Below are 17,540 nucleotides of genomic sequence, written 5' to 3'. Positions count from 1 at the left end.
GAACATCGATGACCGTCGAAATTAGGGTCGTTAATTGGCCGAGCCACACGCAGGCTGAAGACTGAGGCTGAGTGTAGCTACCCAATTGCCACTTACCACCGAGGTACGTACAGAGTATCCCGGATGAATGCGAGTTGCACCATCACCTGCTGGTACTCGTTTCTCGTCTCGCTACCGACCCGAGGCAAAGCGATCCTTCAAACCGAGCACATCGCCTCCTCGGATAGCCCTTGCATATTTATCACGCACGGCCTCGTTCGCAGCACGCAAAAATTTCATGATCGAAGCCTTACTCGTTCGGGTCGAACGCAGTCTCGACACGATGGAACATTCAGCCAGGCTCTTATAACACTTTTTCGAGCGAACAGTTCGGAATAATTCACTGTGCCCGGGAGATGAAAAAAGTTTGAAAATCAGTTAGGCAGTACCAGATGTAGGGCCCGACGATTCTTAAGTCGATGCTTCGACTTCTTACCATGTATAATCGATTGAAAGCAACGTGAATTCGTCGCAACTACCCTTAAACTACCGGCAATTGGGACGCCCGGCTTAAATAGCTGCATGTATTCTAAATTCTCGCCTCTGAACGTCGTCACCCGGTTATCTCGACATTGATATTCGGAGCACGGCTTTGTTCCGTACAAAGCAGTGACGAGAAGATGAAGCGGAAAAAGTCGACGTCACCAAAACCCGGCGGCACTTACGTCAGGTGCGTATATCGGCTGCGGAGTTTATTGTCCGGACGAGCGTACATGCGATCCTTGGATATAAAGAAGAGATGCGTTTTTGACGTGGTTGAGAACGGCAGGAAGAGCCCACCTTTCGAAGTGGGCAAAGACGCATGCTCGATATATGGTCAGCCGTTGGGTGCACTAAAATGCCGGTTTTTTGTCCGATCGCAGGGCGATTCTCGATACGCGATGATCAAACGTAGTAATAATCGATTTCGGTATGTATCGAGAGCGAAGAATTGATCGCGGTGACATGCGACAACTCGCGGCTATTCAGCCGGTGACGTCAACCCTCAATTAACAACCTCGCGTCTAAATCGGTAAGATTGATACTGACAGCAATTACTCGATTTCCCATGATCTTTTCCGCCGATCATGTTATTCGTATTATAAACTGCCGCGGTAGACTCAATCAATCTAACGATCCTGCTTCTGCTGGATGGATGGAGCAAGTTTTTCCAGTTTCTAAACCATTTTTCTACGCCTCGGCACTGCGCACCGACTCGCCGCAGCTGGACATTAATAATAGATTAAACCGTTGCCGATCGCGAATAACGCCGGTCTCACAATCCCGCTGGACTTTCTCATATATCCCTGACTTGCACGACTCCGTTGTCTCTCCTGGTGATCTTACGTCAGTTTTTAGCAATTATTGAATACACATGCGTATGTTTATATAATAATGTACAGAAAAGAGAAAACCGTTAGATTCGAGCTACGTACCTCAAACCGATCGATCGTTTTACGCCACTTCTCACGTGCGTTTGAAATTCAGAAATGACAATTGGCGAACAGCCTGGTACTTTCTCATCTGTAACACGGGCGAATTTGCTCTGTGACGCTGACGATAAATTGTGACAAGTAATTTGGGACTTCCGATAGCCGCGATAACAAAAGTCAGTTTGAATTTCCTTGGTAGAGCAGAATCGCGGTTTCACTCCTTTTCTTTTCCACAGGTCGTGAATCGGTCGAGGCTAATTGCCGAGTAGACAGGTAGCGCAATTCCTGAGGTCGGTTCTACTCACAGACAGAGCTTTACTCCCAACCACGTAGTGAAATGGTCTTCACTAATTGGAAGCGTTACTAAGAGAGCAGAAGCCACGAACTCGGGGATACTTGGAGAGACATTTCGAGACAGCTGTATCGTGGCCCGATGTTCACGGACACAGAGAGGCTTAACGAGAACCACCATAGGTGTAAATTTTATTCGCCGACATATACGCCAACACCTGACGCTTAATTCTTGTCGCCTTGATACCGTTCAACTCGGACGCTGCCTTTCGATCTGCGCTTCCGCCTGCCAACTCGTCCGGCCCCGAAACTCGAGACAGTCTCACCGAATCAGGATGGATCATACGTCTGACTGTGCGTGAAACGACTCTTTCGTCCGTGTCTCCGCTGCCCGGGTCATACCCTACTAAGCACGTGTGCGGCTCGTCCTCCGGGGGATGTACGCTTGTCGAACAGGAGGAAATCTTGGCTAAGATATCCTCGAGCATGGCACATGGTCAACGCGCAATACGTAGGGAGAAGAGAATTGATTGTTATACTTCCAAGCATCTGGAGACCATTGTCTGCTTTTTCCATTCGAGCGGCCTCCAGGATGCTTCCGACTTTTTTCGACGGGCATCTACTTTCTTCAAAGATTGCAATCGGCTTCCGGATCAGCGCGCTTTCGTTTCTGAGCGCGTTGGTACGCTGAGCATGATGAATTGGATCAGTTTCACGTTATTTTATTGGGTATATTCTTGATGGTATGACCGATGGTGAGACAGTCCAATGAACTTTGATTCCGCCCGAAATGTGTTGGACTATGGATTATGGCCATGCTCCGTTTAGTGACGTTCTTTGAATGTTGTGAAAAACTTTGTACCGAGTAAGAAACTGTTACAATTCCGATTGGACATATTTTTGAATGACCTGAGAGAATATTAAATCCTGAAAGTACGCGGTGGTAAAAGATCAGACCATGTCGAAATATCCGACTTTTTGGTACTGTGACTGTGATTTTCCGTGCCTGCATCGAGTCCGCGCCCCTCGACTCCTACGATTCTCAGGAAGTGATAAATTCCTGTGATCATCACGCCTACGTGAAGTGGAGGAGATTCTTGAAGTGTCGGTATAGCTGGATGTGTGCGGTGGCACCTCGAATAGTTCTTTTCAGTTCTTTGAGGGGTTTGTTGACCCGTTGACAATCCGTGAGAGCACTTAGGAGAAAATTATTCCACACCGTATATGCAGGCGTTCCCGACTGAGCGAGCAGAGGATATTTTATGGAAAAACAAATAGTCACCCACGCATAGGAAAATACGAAAATACTCGACTTGTCGAAGCTGGTTAAATCGTCGCGATATTATAAATTGCGAACGATTTACGTATGCGTGTAAGAACAGACGTTTCATAAAATATTTGGCAACGTTTAGAGGGGATTATATATTTTCACCCGGTGATGAAGCCTCGCATTTTTCTTCATCTAACATTTTACGGTCTGTCTCATCGGATTGCGAAAGTGGTTGACAAGTTCTTCGATCACTATTTTTGTCCGGTGTACGAGATCACGAGGTATTTAGCTAATCGCCAGTTTACACAACATTGAAAGCCGCCGCGTATAACGAATGGTTCTCGGCTAAGCCGAACAGCTGTAGAAAACAATCGCGGGAACTAAGAGAAAAGGAGCGAATAAATATAAGTAAATATAGAGAGAATACCGTGGTACGACTAAATTCTTAGGGACTAAATCTGTCGTCGTATCAAATGAGTAACAAGAAGACGAAGCATGAAAAAAAAAGAAAACCAGCGACACCTAACAAAACTTCTTGGCATCGTTAACGTTTCTTTTCAGCTTACGACCAACGGATAAATTCCCTTTTGAAATTCCGGATCGAATTGACCGTATCAATTTTCATCCCAGGGAAAAAAATGGTCGATAGAACTTCTTACTGAATCGTCACCAACTGTCAGGACAATCGACGGACGTTGTGGGTGGAATACGTACTGCACGCAAACACTCTGCATTATACTCAAGGACTGTGATTCACTTCGCGATATGTTGAGATGTTATAGCTAACGTAGTTTATATCACTAGGAAATCTGACCAGGATTTTGCATTAATTTACAGAAAATTGTCCGTTGTTCGATCAAGGTATGTATGATCGTCCCGTAATTTCTGCCGGCATTTTATACCTCGTAACAAAATTACAAATATTTCTTGATACTTCAGAACGCGTTACGCTGAGACAAATATCATTTGTTACAGTAACTAGTAAAATTCAGTAAAACAGGTATCGTTAAAAAAACTGTTTCAATATTGTTGGAATTACAAAAATCGAGGTACACGTAAACATTTTGCGCTATTGTTGATCCTTTTTTGGCAATTGGAACGCAAAATCAGTTTGTGAGGTTTCTCTACTTTTTTAGTTAAATAAGGCTTTAACGTCAATTTATTGTTGCGCGAGCATTAAATTTTCAGAACAGTTAGAAGAAAATATCGTAACAATGATCGTAATGAGAAAGAATAGTGAGAGATACTAGACTTTCCGGTAACATCTAGAAAACTAATTTTCATTTTCTACCTAGAACTATATTTTTCGATTGTGGTAAAAAATGAAAATAGTTAAGTATTGAGCGGTAACCGGAACCAAAAATTTCTCTCAGCGCAGTAATATGGATTTCCGAATCTCTGGTACCAATTTTATTTGCGTTTTGTATTTACTACGTTTTCAGAATACAGCCATCTGATACCAGACGTTATACTTTTATCATTTTACAAACTCGTTTCTTTCACAATTTGTTCTATAGCGTAGCCTGTTAGCGATCCTAATTAAAGCGGATTATCTCGGTAAATCTTGCATCCAGAGTAGGTCGGAGGTATGTTGTATGATTGCGGATCCAATAAAACGGCGATTAATTCGTCGGGTAAATTCAAGACATCCGTTAACTCGAAATTCCGAGCGGATTGGTGGAAAAAAATTATGGAGAAAATCTGTCGAATACCGCATTCATAGCGATAATATGTGGAGTAGGCAACATGGAACCGACTTTACAAGCGGCGTTGAAGATAATCGTCACGCCTGTCGCGTGCATCGCCATTATATATCGGGGTATGAATCAAATTCAAGTATAATTAGGATAACGATAATAATTTGAATCGAAAAAACGGTAAAAAATGTATCAAACGAGATTGGCTCGGAGAAGAATTTTAATTCGGCGGTGAGTCGAGCGGTCATTTTGAACGTCCGGCAAGTTGGCATCTCCAGATCTGATAAGCGAGTGCGTAGTATAAAGTGAAACACGCTGAGAGTTGCGCGTGGTTCTTCGGAGAAGAGGAATATGTAAAAAAGAGTGGAGGGGGGGGGGGGGGGGGGTAAAGAGTGTAGGTAGCATTGCAGGTAAAAGTAACGTCATCAATTCGTGCAAGTACGGTGCAGTAAGTTTTAAAGAGGTCGGCTGCAGGCCAAGTATCGATAACTTATATTGAATTCAATAACAACATTTATTCATTGTGCGTCACTGGAACACTTCCTTTTCGCACACCATCAATGCGACAAGACACGTGTTGCAAGAACTGAGGCAAACAAGTATAATAAGCAGTGCGATGGCGTTGAGGACATACGAAGTGCAGATATAGCAACAGTTAAATTTTATTACGAGGTAGTCGTATGTTGATTATTCATGTAATTATTATATCCGTAAGCTAGGAATATGTGTTTGAAAATACTAATACTGGAACTATAAGCGAATGGTTAAATATATCGATGCTTTGTTTAAAATCACTTTGAAATGGTTCAAAGTTTGGTAGATTTGATTGTTTTCGCCCCATATTGCCTGATTTTATTCAGAAGACTATTTTATACAAAGCCACTGGAACAGATTTAATTTTTCTTCAGTAGTTGTCAATTAATTATTATTTCCGGCATTACATTAATTATTGATCACAATCAATGTCGGTGCAATATTGTGAAATTGAATATTTAACGATACCAGCATAATGAAAACAGCGTTTCGCTGAATTTCGCAGTGAAAACAGTATGCCGAATAAAATGAGTAAATTTCGTACGAGATTTTTCCCCACTTCGAAACAGTTTGAAACAAAGCGTCGATACCTCAGTTTTTGTTGATAGTTCCAGTATTTTATATTTTTGAATTTTTTAGGACTTCCGCGTACCCAATAAAAATGAATAAAAAGTCTCGATTTTTGGCGAATAAACCGCAACCTCAATCGGAGACGGAACAGAGACCGATTATCCTTTAGTAACATCTGCGCGAGTTTGTCACTCCGGCCGCGAGTCCGCGACGCATCTGTCTAATTGACGCATTACGTATATAATGTACGTACATATAATTCACCTCTGTACGCGTAAGTCTGTATATCTGGATCGGTTATCCGCGCGACGCGATCGTAACGGAAATCGGCTCGTGAATGCGGTTCAATTGCGTCCAGCTACGCGATTATACGTGAAATCGGGCAGGACCCAAGGGCAGCTGTTCATTAAACTGTCCTCTCGTTATTGCGGCCGAAAAGCGGCGACGGCTTGTCAGAGCGCATCGAGATCGGTTCGGTGTTCCGGATCTCTCGAGTAGTCGAGGGCGATGCAGTTATCTGTGAGATTCTCCGCGCTTCGTTACCGCACCTGCCTTCTACGTCGAGGATAACACCTCGACCACCTTTGGAAACTCGAGATCGGACCGGGGGTGTTGCCTCTGGGGAGAAGAAGAAGAGGAAGAAGAAGAAGAAGAAGAAGAAGAATCGTTACTTTCTAGGCAATTTGCCTTACGCTTACAGCTGCTCGCGTCCCGATCGTCGCAGACTAATAACCAAATTTACGGCATTCTGGGATGAATTTTTTAGCTATGGATGTCGGTCGTCACGGCTGGATATGCCGTGTAATGTATGTATATTGGATTACCTTGCACGCATGTATGTGGTTTGAGCTAGGGGATGAATGCTGATCGGTATTGTTTGTAACAAAATTTAAAAAATTCTGAACGTTTAACGGTATAATGTAGCAATTCACACAAATTTTGGAGCGTAATTTACACCTCGTGAATGTGAATTCTGTACGAATTAATGACAAAGGCACGGATTTGCACTTACAACTAATCGCAATCGCGTAGAAAACAATATTTAAGGATCGTTGTTTGTTGATAGAGACATCTTTTAATGTAAGTTCCGATTCGGGTGGTAAAATTTTCAAGAAATTTGTGCTATAATTCATGTGAAGTTCTTTTAAATTGTTTCACGATTTTTGGAATGATTAAGACAGAAGTAAATTCGTGAGAGAAGATGGTGCGTAACTCCACAGATTACAGGTTGATGAGAATTTTGAAAAATTCTTAGAAATTAAATCTACATTTTTCGGGTATTTGAGCGACCGTCATTCCGGGATCAGAAATTGTGGGGAATTAAGAAAATTGTCCATGTAGAATTTGGAAAAAGGATTCTGCAGTTAAAACAGCTAACGATGAAAAATGTTTCTCACTGAAAGAAAAAAATCATTCCACTTTCCTCAGCGATCGTTTGAAAAATGTACACCTGTTTTTAGCCATTGTTTGAAAGATGACCTTATAATTCAATAAATTTGGTACATTATAGGTTCAAAACTGGATAGAAGCAAAAAATTGTTTGAAATTCAAATGAAATTGAATGATTAAGATACTTGAAAAGAAACGTCGGATCGCACAGGAAATATGTTCTTCAAATTTAACCAGTGTCATGTTGCACGAACCGATTTTATCGTCGCGATAAAAATAAATCAAACGCTTTAACGATGTATAAACAGTGAGAAATCGGCATCAAAATTAATGCCCACCAGATCGTCAAATTCTCTGCGAAATAGCAATCAGATTTTTATTTTATTACCAGAATATGTTTCGTGTTTTCGCGAAACCGGAACACGTGGAGTCGGCAAGTTGCGTTCGCATGATCGGATTGAAGGATAGTTAATTTAGTTCAGAATTTCGTAGTCGATTAAACGCGCCAGCTGTTGCCATATTTATGAGCCAATTATATATATTCTAATCTCGATATCTGTATAAATAATCGAGACGGAAAAAAGGGAAGGAGGAAATTCTACAACCGTCTACGTGTATCGGGGCTGTTACTCCTTGACCCGATCGCACGCACCAAGTGCCCCGAGCTGTTTGCCATCTTCAAATTCCCGTTCCCACGTTCAACCGACTAATTTACCGGCAACAGCTACCGGCTCTACGCCGAACGACGTATCGACGATGGTATTCCACGCTATTATTGACTGACAGCTGTTTGCTAAAAGGTTAAATATCGCCTACCATCGCCTGCAATTTGTCTACATCTCACCGCCACGCCACAGGATTTTTTTCTTTTATTTTGTATCGTTTCTTGTAATTTTTTTTTTTTTTTTGTTTTTTTCGTTCATTATTTTACTCCTAGAAAAACTCTTCGGCAATTACAGTCACTTCCGATGGTTCTTGTCGCGGGTATTCGGACACTGCATTCTAGGACTTTTTCGTCAGCCTCGGACACCTTTCGATTTTTATCTTAATTCATCGGCTTATCGACGTTTTATTACGTCAAGATGAAATTGTTTTTTTAGGCGAGACCGCGGCGTCTAGAAATCTCCGTAATTCGACGGGGATAAAAAATTAATTCGTCTCGCTATCATTATCACCTAGAATATTCGGAGTTGGTGGTGAAATAAAAAAAAAAATGAAACGCGATTTAAAATTCCCTAGCGTCTATTTCGAGCTTCGTGCAATTTGATAGAACTCTTTTTAGACTTCTTCGTCCTAATGAAGAATAATTGTGAAAAATTTATAACTCTCGAAGTAAATTACTTGGTTTATAAGATCCAGATGTAGTATGAATTTTTCTTTTTTGTTGTTTATCCGTAACTTTAAGCAGAGTTTAAAAATTTCTCTTCATTACATACACTCGGAAAGAATTTTCAAAAAGTTTTGATAAATATCAATCACTTTTCATTGGATGTAGAATTGACTTGGTCTTTCTTTTACAAAAACAAACTGCTCTTGAAATTAATTGGAAATTTGACCGATCCGTCGATACAATTAGCGATAGATTTACCACCCGATCAATAAAATTCATCGAATATATAAAATCCGAAGGTATGGGTATACCGTAATTCACGATTGAAAATAAAGTCACGGAGGAAAAGAATTTCTAAATGTGAAACCATTCAAACGTATCTTTGTGCGACTATGATCTAATCGTATTTTCGTACCAGGAGATGTATTTTCGCGCCACGTGATTTTCAAAACGTCTCAATTAGTCAGTGATTGCGTGTGAATTTTCAATTAGAACGTGGGCGATGATGGCTATTAGCACGAACAGCGCCACTGTTATAAACGTTATTCAAAAACACGCACGAATGCCTTAACGATCCCACGTACTATCTAAAATTTAATAATACGTATCTACAGCATATGTCCCGATGGTTAGCGGACTGGTGCAAATTTGCAAATCGACAAACGACGCAGTCTCTGCAATCGGTACATAGACGTCTGCGTACAACTATTAGAGACTTTTTGGACGTTAAGGGGACGTTAAGAGATTCGAGGTTTTGAAACTTTGCGTGACTTTGATTATTCGTAACAATGGTACAAATGAATATAACCGGCTCATACCTTCAGGCGTGTTTATTCGCATATTTTTGAATAATTATATTGTACGGCATGGTTCCCAGATCAGTAATACGGACGGTCCAACGTAATTAATCCAACGAGATAAAATTGCTTTCCATCACGATTCCAACCTAACGGATAATCTATAAATCCCGAGTCTCTTTGTCTGGATTTCTTTATTGGACCCCTCCTCTGTCGATCCCCCTGAAATGTAATTCCTAGAAAATGTTGTCACGATTTTATGATAGCAAACATCGCGATATCTTCTTAATTTTACGTTTTTTAATCGCCATTTTTGTTATTTTCGTCTGATTTTCAATTTTTCAGGGCCGATCGATAGAGACGGGTCCCATAATTTATTCAACCTGGTGCAGGTTTCTCATTGCTGCAGAAACTTTTCAATTTTCTGCGTCTGGGATGAACATAAAAACGCTGCGGAATGAGTCGATTCCTGATCTGTATAAGGACCGAAAACCATCGATATATGCATATGAACGTGTCGCGCGTTCGTGGAGCAAGGTAATCAACGCTAACAATAAGTCAAGGTGTCGCGATGCCGCGCGTTCTTGGCTGTCACTCTCTCGGAAGGCCGAAGCTTGTACCGGAAAAATATAATTAGATATAGTTCGACTGACAACGAGCGTCGTTGCGTTGTCGGTGGATTCCTTGACAGAACCTGACGTATATACTTATATGCAAAAGATATCCGATACCCGAGACGAATGAAAATAGAAAAATTTCTCGAAAATTAAGAGAAGAAGTAAAACTGTCGAGGTGTGAGATAACACGACGTTTATTTTTTTTTTCAATAAATAAAATATTATTGCGGTTCTTGCATCGTAAAAGTCGTCGAAGCGCGGTTTAGAATCAAAGAACCATCGGATACTTGCACTGATCTAAATTAAAAGGGGAAAAAAAATAACACGTTCTAGGTGTACATAAATTTAAAGTCTGACTTTAATACTCGTAACTTCGATATAGAAACCGCGCTACTACATAACGATGGCAGATTCAAGCGGACAGTTGATATTCATTCGCGCACCGTAAAATTCTGCGCTCGATGTATAATTTACATGTATCGCTTACAGATATGTGATGTTAACAAAATGGCGATGACATGGAAAACCTTGATAGAAAATGAAACGCGAAGATTTTCGTCAAGCTGTAAAATGGATATTTCTCACGGTCGCTAATTAAATTTTCTAATCGTTCTCGTACGTTACAGCATATTGTCGGTTCCAGCTGGTTTCTAGTTCAAGTCTGGAGTGAAGCTATGTCAGTTTGTCTGATAGATAACAAAGTGTACACAACACTAGTATCAACCGGTTTCTCCTTGTTTTGAGAACTCTCGAAATAATTATCACTGGTAATGCAAACAAGTAAATTAGCCGCGTAGAGAATCGCTTTGCAAAATTCTACACTCGTTACTTTCACTGATTATGAAATCAGTTTAAAAACTGAGATGTAATTTCTGGTGAATGCAGATCGTTGCAGGTACGAGTATATTTATAGTTAGGTACTCAGCTGGTCTCTCCGAGTGTAAATTGCAAGATCTGTTCGTATGAAAAATTTCATGTCACAGTTTGAACCTCGATTGTTTGGACGATACTATCGATCTCAGATTGTGTAAGATATTTCACGTGATTTAGCAATGAAATAAGAAGAAAAAAACTAACGAATAATTGTGCAACCGACAGTAAGCGTTGACTAAATGTTAAGTACAACCTCTATATATATATATACATATATACGAGAGAATGATACTATTTTGCAGCGACTGCATTAGCTTATCGTAATTTAAAACTTCAGCCCAAGGCTTGTGAGAATTTCTGTCTTGGCGTGACATTCCAAACGCGGATAACTTACCCCGAGGCAACGGGTAAAGAAATCTGTTCGAAATACTGCTGCGAAGGAAATCGATACGCGAGAATTCGATGAGAGCAACAGGTGAATCCTGGCTTTATAACTGGTTCGCAGGTTGGTCCAAAATCGTGTTTACGCAACGCGTGGTTCATCCCGCGATTCCATGGCGAGCCAATTAGGCGCGGAGCGAATTTTTTCAGAGCCTTGAACGACAGAAAAAAGGAATGAAAAAATTAAAAGAGACATCGAGATCTACGACCCACACGTTTAGGCTGTGCAAACAAGCTGCGAGTCCAAGGTGTCCAATTTACCAAATACACCTGAATGTACACGGGAATATAATCTGCAATTAGCGAGGCCACTCAAAGTTTAAGAAGAGCTTTGCTAGGTGCTCGCACCAATTGGCGTGGAACTCGAGGGAAAAGCCGAGTGATTCGCGAGGAAGTTCGATGGAGTGTTTCGATTTTATGTTTTTAGTATATTTTGACGCAAAATATAAATTTCAAGCAGATACTATATATACGGTATAATCTACATATAGAGTGAATTTCTAACGACTGCACGGTCCGTCGTCTGCTAATATTTAATGCGCACATGCCGCGATCCGAGATCAACTGTTTGCCAGGGCAATTAGCTGTATTTAGCTAAAAAATTTCAACACTTTTGAATTGCGCACAACTGCCACCAACAACTGTCAAAATTTTTGAGGTTAGAGACAGTTGTTTACCCTGGTAAACAGTTGATCTCGGATCGCGGCATGTGCGCATTGAATTTTAGCAGACGACGTCGAACCGTGCAGTCGTTAGAAATTCACTCTGTACGTAAAAAAAATAGTGAAATTTAATTGCACGTAACTTTTGAACCGACAGTTCTTAACGGTAATGAAAAAATTAGGCATAATTATTTTGAAATCTTCTGACATTTGATGGTTAAAAATGTATTTCCTTAGCCGTCCCATGTTTGATTTCAAAACATCTCTTTTTTTTTCAGTGTATCAGTTTCACGTACAAAATCTGAAGCTTCAGAGCTTGCACTCACTTGTCGGTACTTTCACATCAACATCGTTTATCCAGGTAATCCATAATTCTGTAGCATAGTGCATTTCTCATTCGTCGAGAAAGACGAGAAACGATCCATTTTACTCTTACAACAGCTCCCGCAATCTAATTCTTCGTTTTTTTCCATCTTAATTCGTTCTATTGCCAACAATAAATATTACCAAACAAAAAACGGAGCCCGACTCGTTACGCCATTGCCGTCGGGCCCGAGGCAAAAATTTTCTGAGTTGAAACTCAAGGCACGCGATGCTGTGCACTCATCGATTTTCGAGCGGGTAACCGGAAGCTTAATAGTCGATTCGTAATATCAGGCAACAGGTTGATTGTTTGGAGTATTATATATTTTGGATCGGGATAGATTGTGTACTTGAAGTGAAACAACGCGTTGGTAATTTAATTATTGGATTGATCTTTAATTGATTTTTTTTTTCTTTTTTTCTTCTTTTTTACTTCGCTTTTTTCTGCTTTTAATTTCTCATTTGAAAATCGAACGGACTGTTCTGCTTATAATGTAAAAAGGTACATACCGGACATGCAGCGGAAAGCGAATTTACCGCCGCGAGCAAATATACATATACATAATATTATCTAGATATATTTCTATATATATATATATATATATATTCAATATATAATAGTAATTTTCTTGCCATATTCTTATTTCATATATACCTACATGTAATAATCGCGTAATTGTAACTATGTAATTAATATTACAGCTATATGTGTGTGTGTGTGTCATTTATCAATAAAGGCTATTATGGCGATTCGTGTATCATTTATATGTACATATTTATAGATTTTTAGTGACGCGCTATATTATACTATATCAGTAATATATATACGTACGCTAATTATTATTTTTTTTTTAATATTATCATCGTTATTAATATTATTAAATGTACAAATCGGCAAAATTTCTCTCTTATTTACATCGGCGCCACAGTTTTGTACTCAGCGTTCAGTCGTTGACTAATTTTGGAAGCATTATATTATATACGTTTATAGATTAATTATTGTGTTCATCGTTGTACCCTTGATAAGCGGTTTAACTCGGACAGGTAAAATGAAGACTCGAAACACAGTTACACGAGAATCATAGATTATCCAATACTTGAAATATTTGTTTTCGATTAATTAGAAGTTAAGCTCGAAAAAGCAAGAAATAAAAAAACATAAATAATTTACCACTTTATGAAAAACGGTTTTATTTATCTAGTTTCCTGTTGCGTATATTGCATTAGTAAAAATTTTCAACTCTAACAAAAACCTTGCTGATCCTTGTCTTTGTAAAAATTTCGTTTTATTTCTGAGGCCTTTGGATCTAGTGTAGAAAATTTTTTGTTTATCGCGATACCGATCCGATACTTTTGGAAATTCTCGGAAGTATTATATAAGAATAGGTCAATTAAAACCACTTGTTTAGGGCAGCTACGCGTTTGTTTTTTTACATTTTTTCCCGTTATATAAACACCCTGAGTGCAATAGTTCCTGTCAACACAAGTCGCACGCCAGCTGTGCGGGAGACCGTAAATGTACCTGCATCATATTTTCAAATACATATAATCTCGACAAGAGACCTGTGACGCGCGAAAAACGGAATACTAAATACACATATAAGTATATGTACAAACACAGAATGATCGGTATCGTAACCATACTCCTTAACAACTTTATTGTCATAAATGTGTCTGGCAAGTCTTAACGTCTATCATACCCTATCAAACTTACAACCTAATCATCTTGGCGAGCACAGCATTGAGCATCATTGAGTAGAAAGATCAGGTATACAGACAACGTATAACGAGCAGCACGAGAGTAGTGAAAACTTAAAAAAAAAAACGTGAGAAAAGAAACTCAGCGATGTTAAAATCGTCCATTTTTCCTCCCCCCCCCCCCCCCCCCCCCCCCGACCAGCGCAATCTACTCATCCTTTTTCTTCCTCAATTTTCCCTCCGTCTGAATGGTACGCGAAACAAGATCTACGCATGCGCCGAGGGCAGGACTGGTGGCGCCATCACCCTCCGGAGTGTTCGCGATCTTGCTAAGTGTCATGATGTAGCTGCAGGCGATCCTGAGGACAGAGAGCTTTGACAATTTCTGATTATGCGAATATGCGGGAATGGCGCGTCTGAGGGTGTCGAATGCCGCGCTGATGGTGTGAACCCTGGTCCGCTCTCTGGCGTTCGCCTCTATCCTGCGCTCCCGGGTCATGTTCTTGTAGTTCCGCTGCTGGCCGCTCTGCGATCTCGCCTGGCCGTCGTTAGGGTGTTGAATAACGTGTTCCAGGGGATATCCTACCCTCTCGAAGCTCCCGCTGACCCCAGGATGCGACGGGACACGTGGCGCCTCACCGCGCAGGACAAGCGCCAGTGGTTCGTCCTGCAGCCGAGGGTGCGGAAGGACCGCGGGTGCCGGAGGCGGCGGGGGTGGTTCGAACCTCTGAAGGACCTCGTGCTTGCGATGGTGGCCGAGGGGCGGCGAGGAGGCGGAGGGGATGTCGTCCTCCCGGAGCCTGAGGAGGACCTCCTCCTGGAACCGGGCCTCGTGCCTTCTCCGCGTCTCTTCGTCGGTCGGTGGCGGCCTTTCCGGGACGGTCTGCGGCTTCGGATCCCCGCTTTTCCCCGTAGTCGTGCTCCATGGCCGGAAGGGCGACGGCGACGAGCACGTCGCTGGCCTCGACTCCTCGTCGCCGACCGAGGCGACCTCCTCGACCTGCTCGAAACGCCGTTTCTTCAACGGCGCTGTACAAGGTTCCTGGATTTTTCTCGGCTCAGCGAGCTTTCGCTTGTTCCTAAGCGATATCGGTGTCACTTGGACCTCGACGCTGTCCTCCGAGGCACTCGGCGAGTGCAGACCCGACATGTCATCCTCGTCACCTCCGCTGCAGAAACCAGCGTCCCTCTCCGATGCGGACATCACGCCAGCTGGAACAGAGAAATTAAAATCCGCGGTCAGGGTTTTTGTAAGATATAATCGGTTGCAAGAGACGACTGTGCGCCAGAATTTGTAAAATTCAAAGGAGAAAAATGTATTCGTATTTAAAGTTGAAATTAAAGTGCAGCTGACCTGCAGTCGACGTTGTATGTTTAGCGCAAACCCTGATACAATATTAGCATGCCGCATTATTAAATGCCTCGAATAGAAAGTGTTGAAAAATCGTTAACTCTGACATCTGGCAGACAGACTGTGTACATACACAAACACAGCGTGCATAAATGAATCATGCAAGCCAGCAGCTCGTTTGAGACTCAAGTGCGATGCATTTATCGTCAAAGACCGAGTTTATACGATCTCACGTCCACACGAGCGTGCAAACGCAATATGTATGCTGCAGATGGAACTCTCGCTGACTTGACGCTTATTTTTTTATTTTTTTTATTACGTGTGTACATCGTTGCTGGCACACGCGATTTCGCTACAATTCCATTCCCGGGTAAGTGTTAAAGGTTCCAAGTCTGGCAAGTTGAGATTTCACACAGCTCGTCATTACACCAACAATAAGTCTGAATACGTAAAAGCAAAAAATTACGACAATGCGGATAATACGTAAATGTACGTATATCGACGAAAAGAATCGAGTGAGCAAGAATTCAAATGATACATCAGATGAAACGTGTTCGAAAAGAATAATCAGGGTACGCATATCATACATCGTATACTGTAAAAAAGAACTCAACATCTGATATTGAATTTCCGAATTGACTAGAAAAAAATTTTTTACTCTGTTCCACACTGGGTATAAATTTGGTCAAATTTGAACACCGCCATTTTGTAAAATATTACAAACACAATCGTCCAAGTAGAAACGTAAAACAAAGTTAAAAATTTTGTTGCTACCGCTACGAGTAAAATTGGTTCGTGAAACGTAATTCGGTTATATCCAGGCGGCCAACCCCATGACTGGGTTTGTAGTAGTTTGGTAGACGTACGCAGACACGGATAATTCCTGTGAAATTCTGAAACCGCGGCTGAGAAAACAAGCGGGTCTGTTCGATATCGAGGGAGTGAGATACGCGACACGTGCGCGTGAGGAGGCACGCATCTATGTTTAGTACCACGCGCGGTTCCCGGCTCGCGGTGTGTTCCCGACGACGTCGGCGGCTTCGCCGGCATACTCGCGTGGGCGGAATCACTTTGGACGAGATGTTTTCCACGTCGAGGCGCGAGTGCGTCATCCATCCGGACGGGTTCCGAACCATCTGGCGCTCGCAGCATCCCGCCATCCAGAATGCCAGCAGCCTCCGATTATAATATCCCGGTGAACCGAGCCGACGCCGCTGCCGCCGCCACGATGTGTATGTTTTATACCTGACAAGAGCCCACAGGGTGTAAACTTCGACTTGTACAATTATTCCTGTAGCACGCGCGACAACGAAGTGTAGCTATATTCAGATCGATTGTCTACAATGAACTATTGTAAAGAGGCAGATGCAAAATTCTTTGTTTGTTATCGATAATCTCGATAACTGTTTGACCGGCTCACACGAAACTTTAACACATGCTTCTCTGCTGTTTCCAAAATGTCATAGATTGTATAAATCAAGGTTATCCGGCCAAGAAGACGAGAAAAAATAGATGTCACTAATTTACAATGGCAACGCGACTAGCGCGCTTTTGTTTCGAGATTTTCCGCCAGGTGGCGGTAACTCAAAATTCCTTTCCGCGACCGAATTGAAATGTGAAAGATATCAACCCCTGGCAGTTACCTTTCAGAATTTAATTTACCATTTTAGTAATGGACATTCGTAATTCCAAATTTTACGTCGATATATCGCGAGGAATGCCGATTAGAATCTCATTTACGGTGAGGTTATACCAACCTCTCGATAACTTTCCGCCTTTGCATCTCTGTGCGAAAAGTTGCGTTAGCGTAACTCGTGTTTTTCCACTTTAATCACGATTAGCCAGAAGAGAATCTTCTCATTCTCCGTTAAAGAGGACCAAACGCGGCCTAATAACGAGAGAGGGCTGTAGAGGACACGGGGAGCGATAAAAAAATTTGGTAAAAAAAATCCCTATTAATCTGGATGCTGGTGTCGTCGATACCTCCGACTCAGACAACGATTTATCGGAACCGAGGGGGACGAACGACGGCTGCGCCGCCTATATGGCCAGCACGTCCCGGGGTTCAGGTTTCTTGATTACAGATTGGCGACGGTCTCTATCCACCGCCACATGGTGCTGGCGCCAACGGCAGGCTGCCTCCGCTTCTCTTATTGCCTTACCTGGATATGCCTATAAGCGAGTTGGACTTCCAGGAGCGCGGACA

The 17,540-nt window shown here is 41.8% G+C and overlaps 1 protein-coding gene across 3 annotated transcripts in view; it reads right to left on the bottom strand.

The window, feature by feature from the left end:
* Window positions 1–12,877: 12,877 nt before the first annotated feature.
* LOC107227967 (carbohydrate-responsive element-binding protein) overlaps window positions 12,878–17,540 on the bottom strand; it is a 101,627-nt gene continuing 96,964 nt past the window's right edge. For all 3 annotated transcript variants that reach the window (XM_046733742.1, XM_046733748.1, XM_015669296.2), the window contains one exon: window positions 12,878–15,195. In XM_046733742.1, coding sequence (XP_046589698.1) covers window positions 14,192–15,187 — 996 coding nt within the window. In that variant the 5' untranslated portion in view covers window positions 15,188–15,195 and the 3' untranslated portion in view covers window positions 12,878–14,191. The remainder of the gene's footprint in view (window positions 15,196–17,540) is intronic.

The sequence above is a fragment of the Neodiprion lecontei genome, chromosome 1 (assembly GCF_021901455.1).
Source record: "Neodiprion lecontei isolate iyNeoLeco1 chromosome 1, iyNeoLeco1.1, whole genome shotgun sequence".
Classification (NCBI taxonomy): Eukaryota; Metazoa; Arthropoda; class Insecta; order Hymenoptera; family Diprionidae; genus Neodiprion; species Neodiprion lecontei.
Note: the sequence above shows the minus strand (reverse complement) of the source record. Positions and strands in the feature narration are given on the sequence as shown.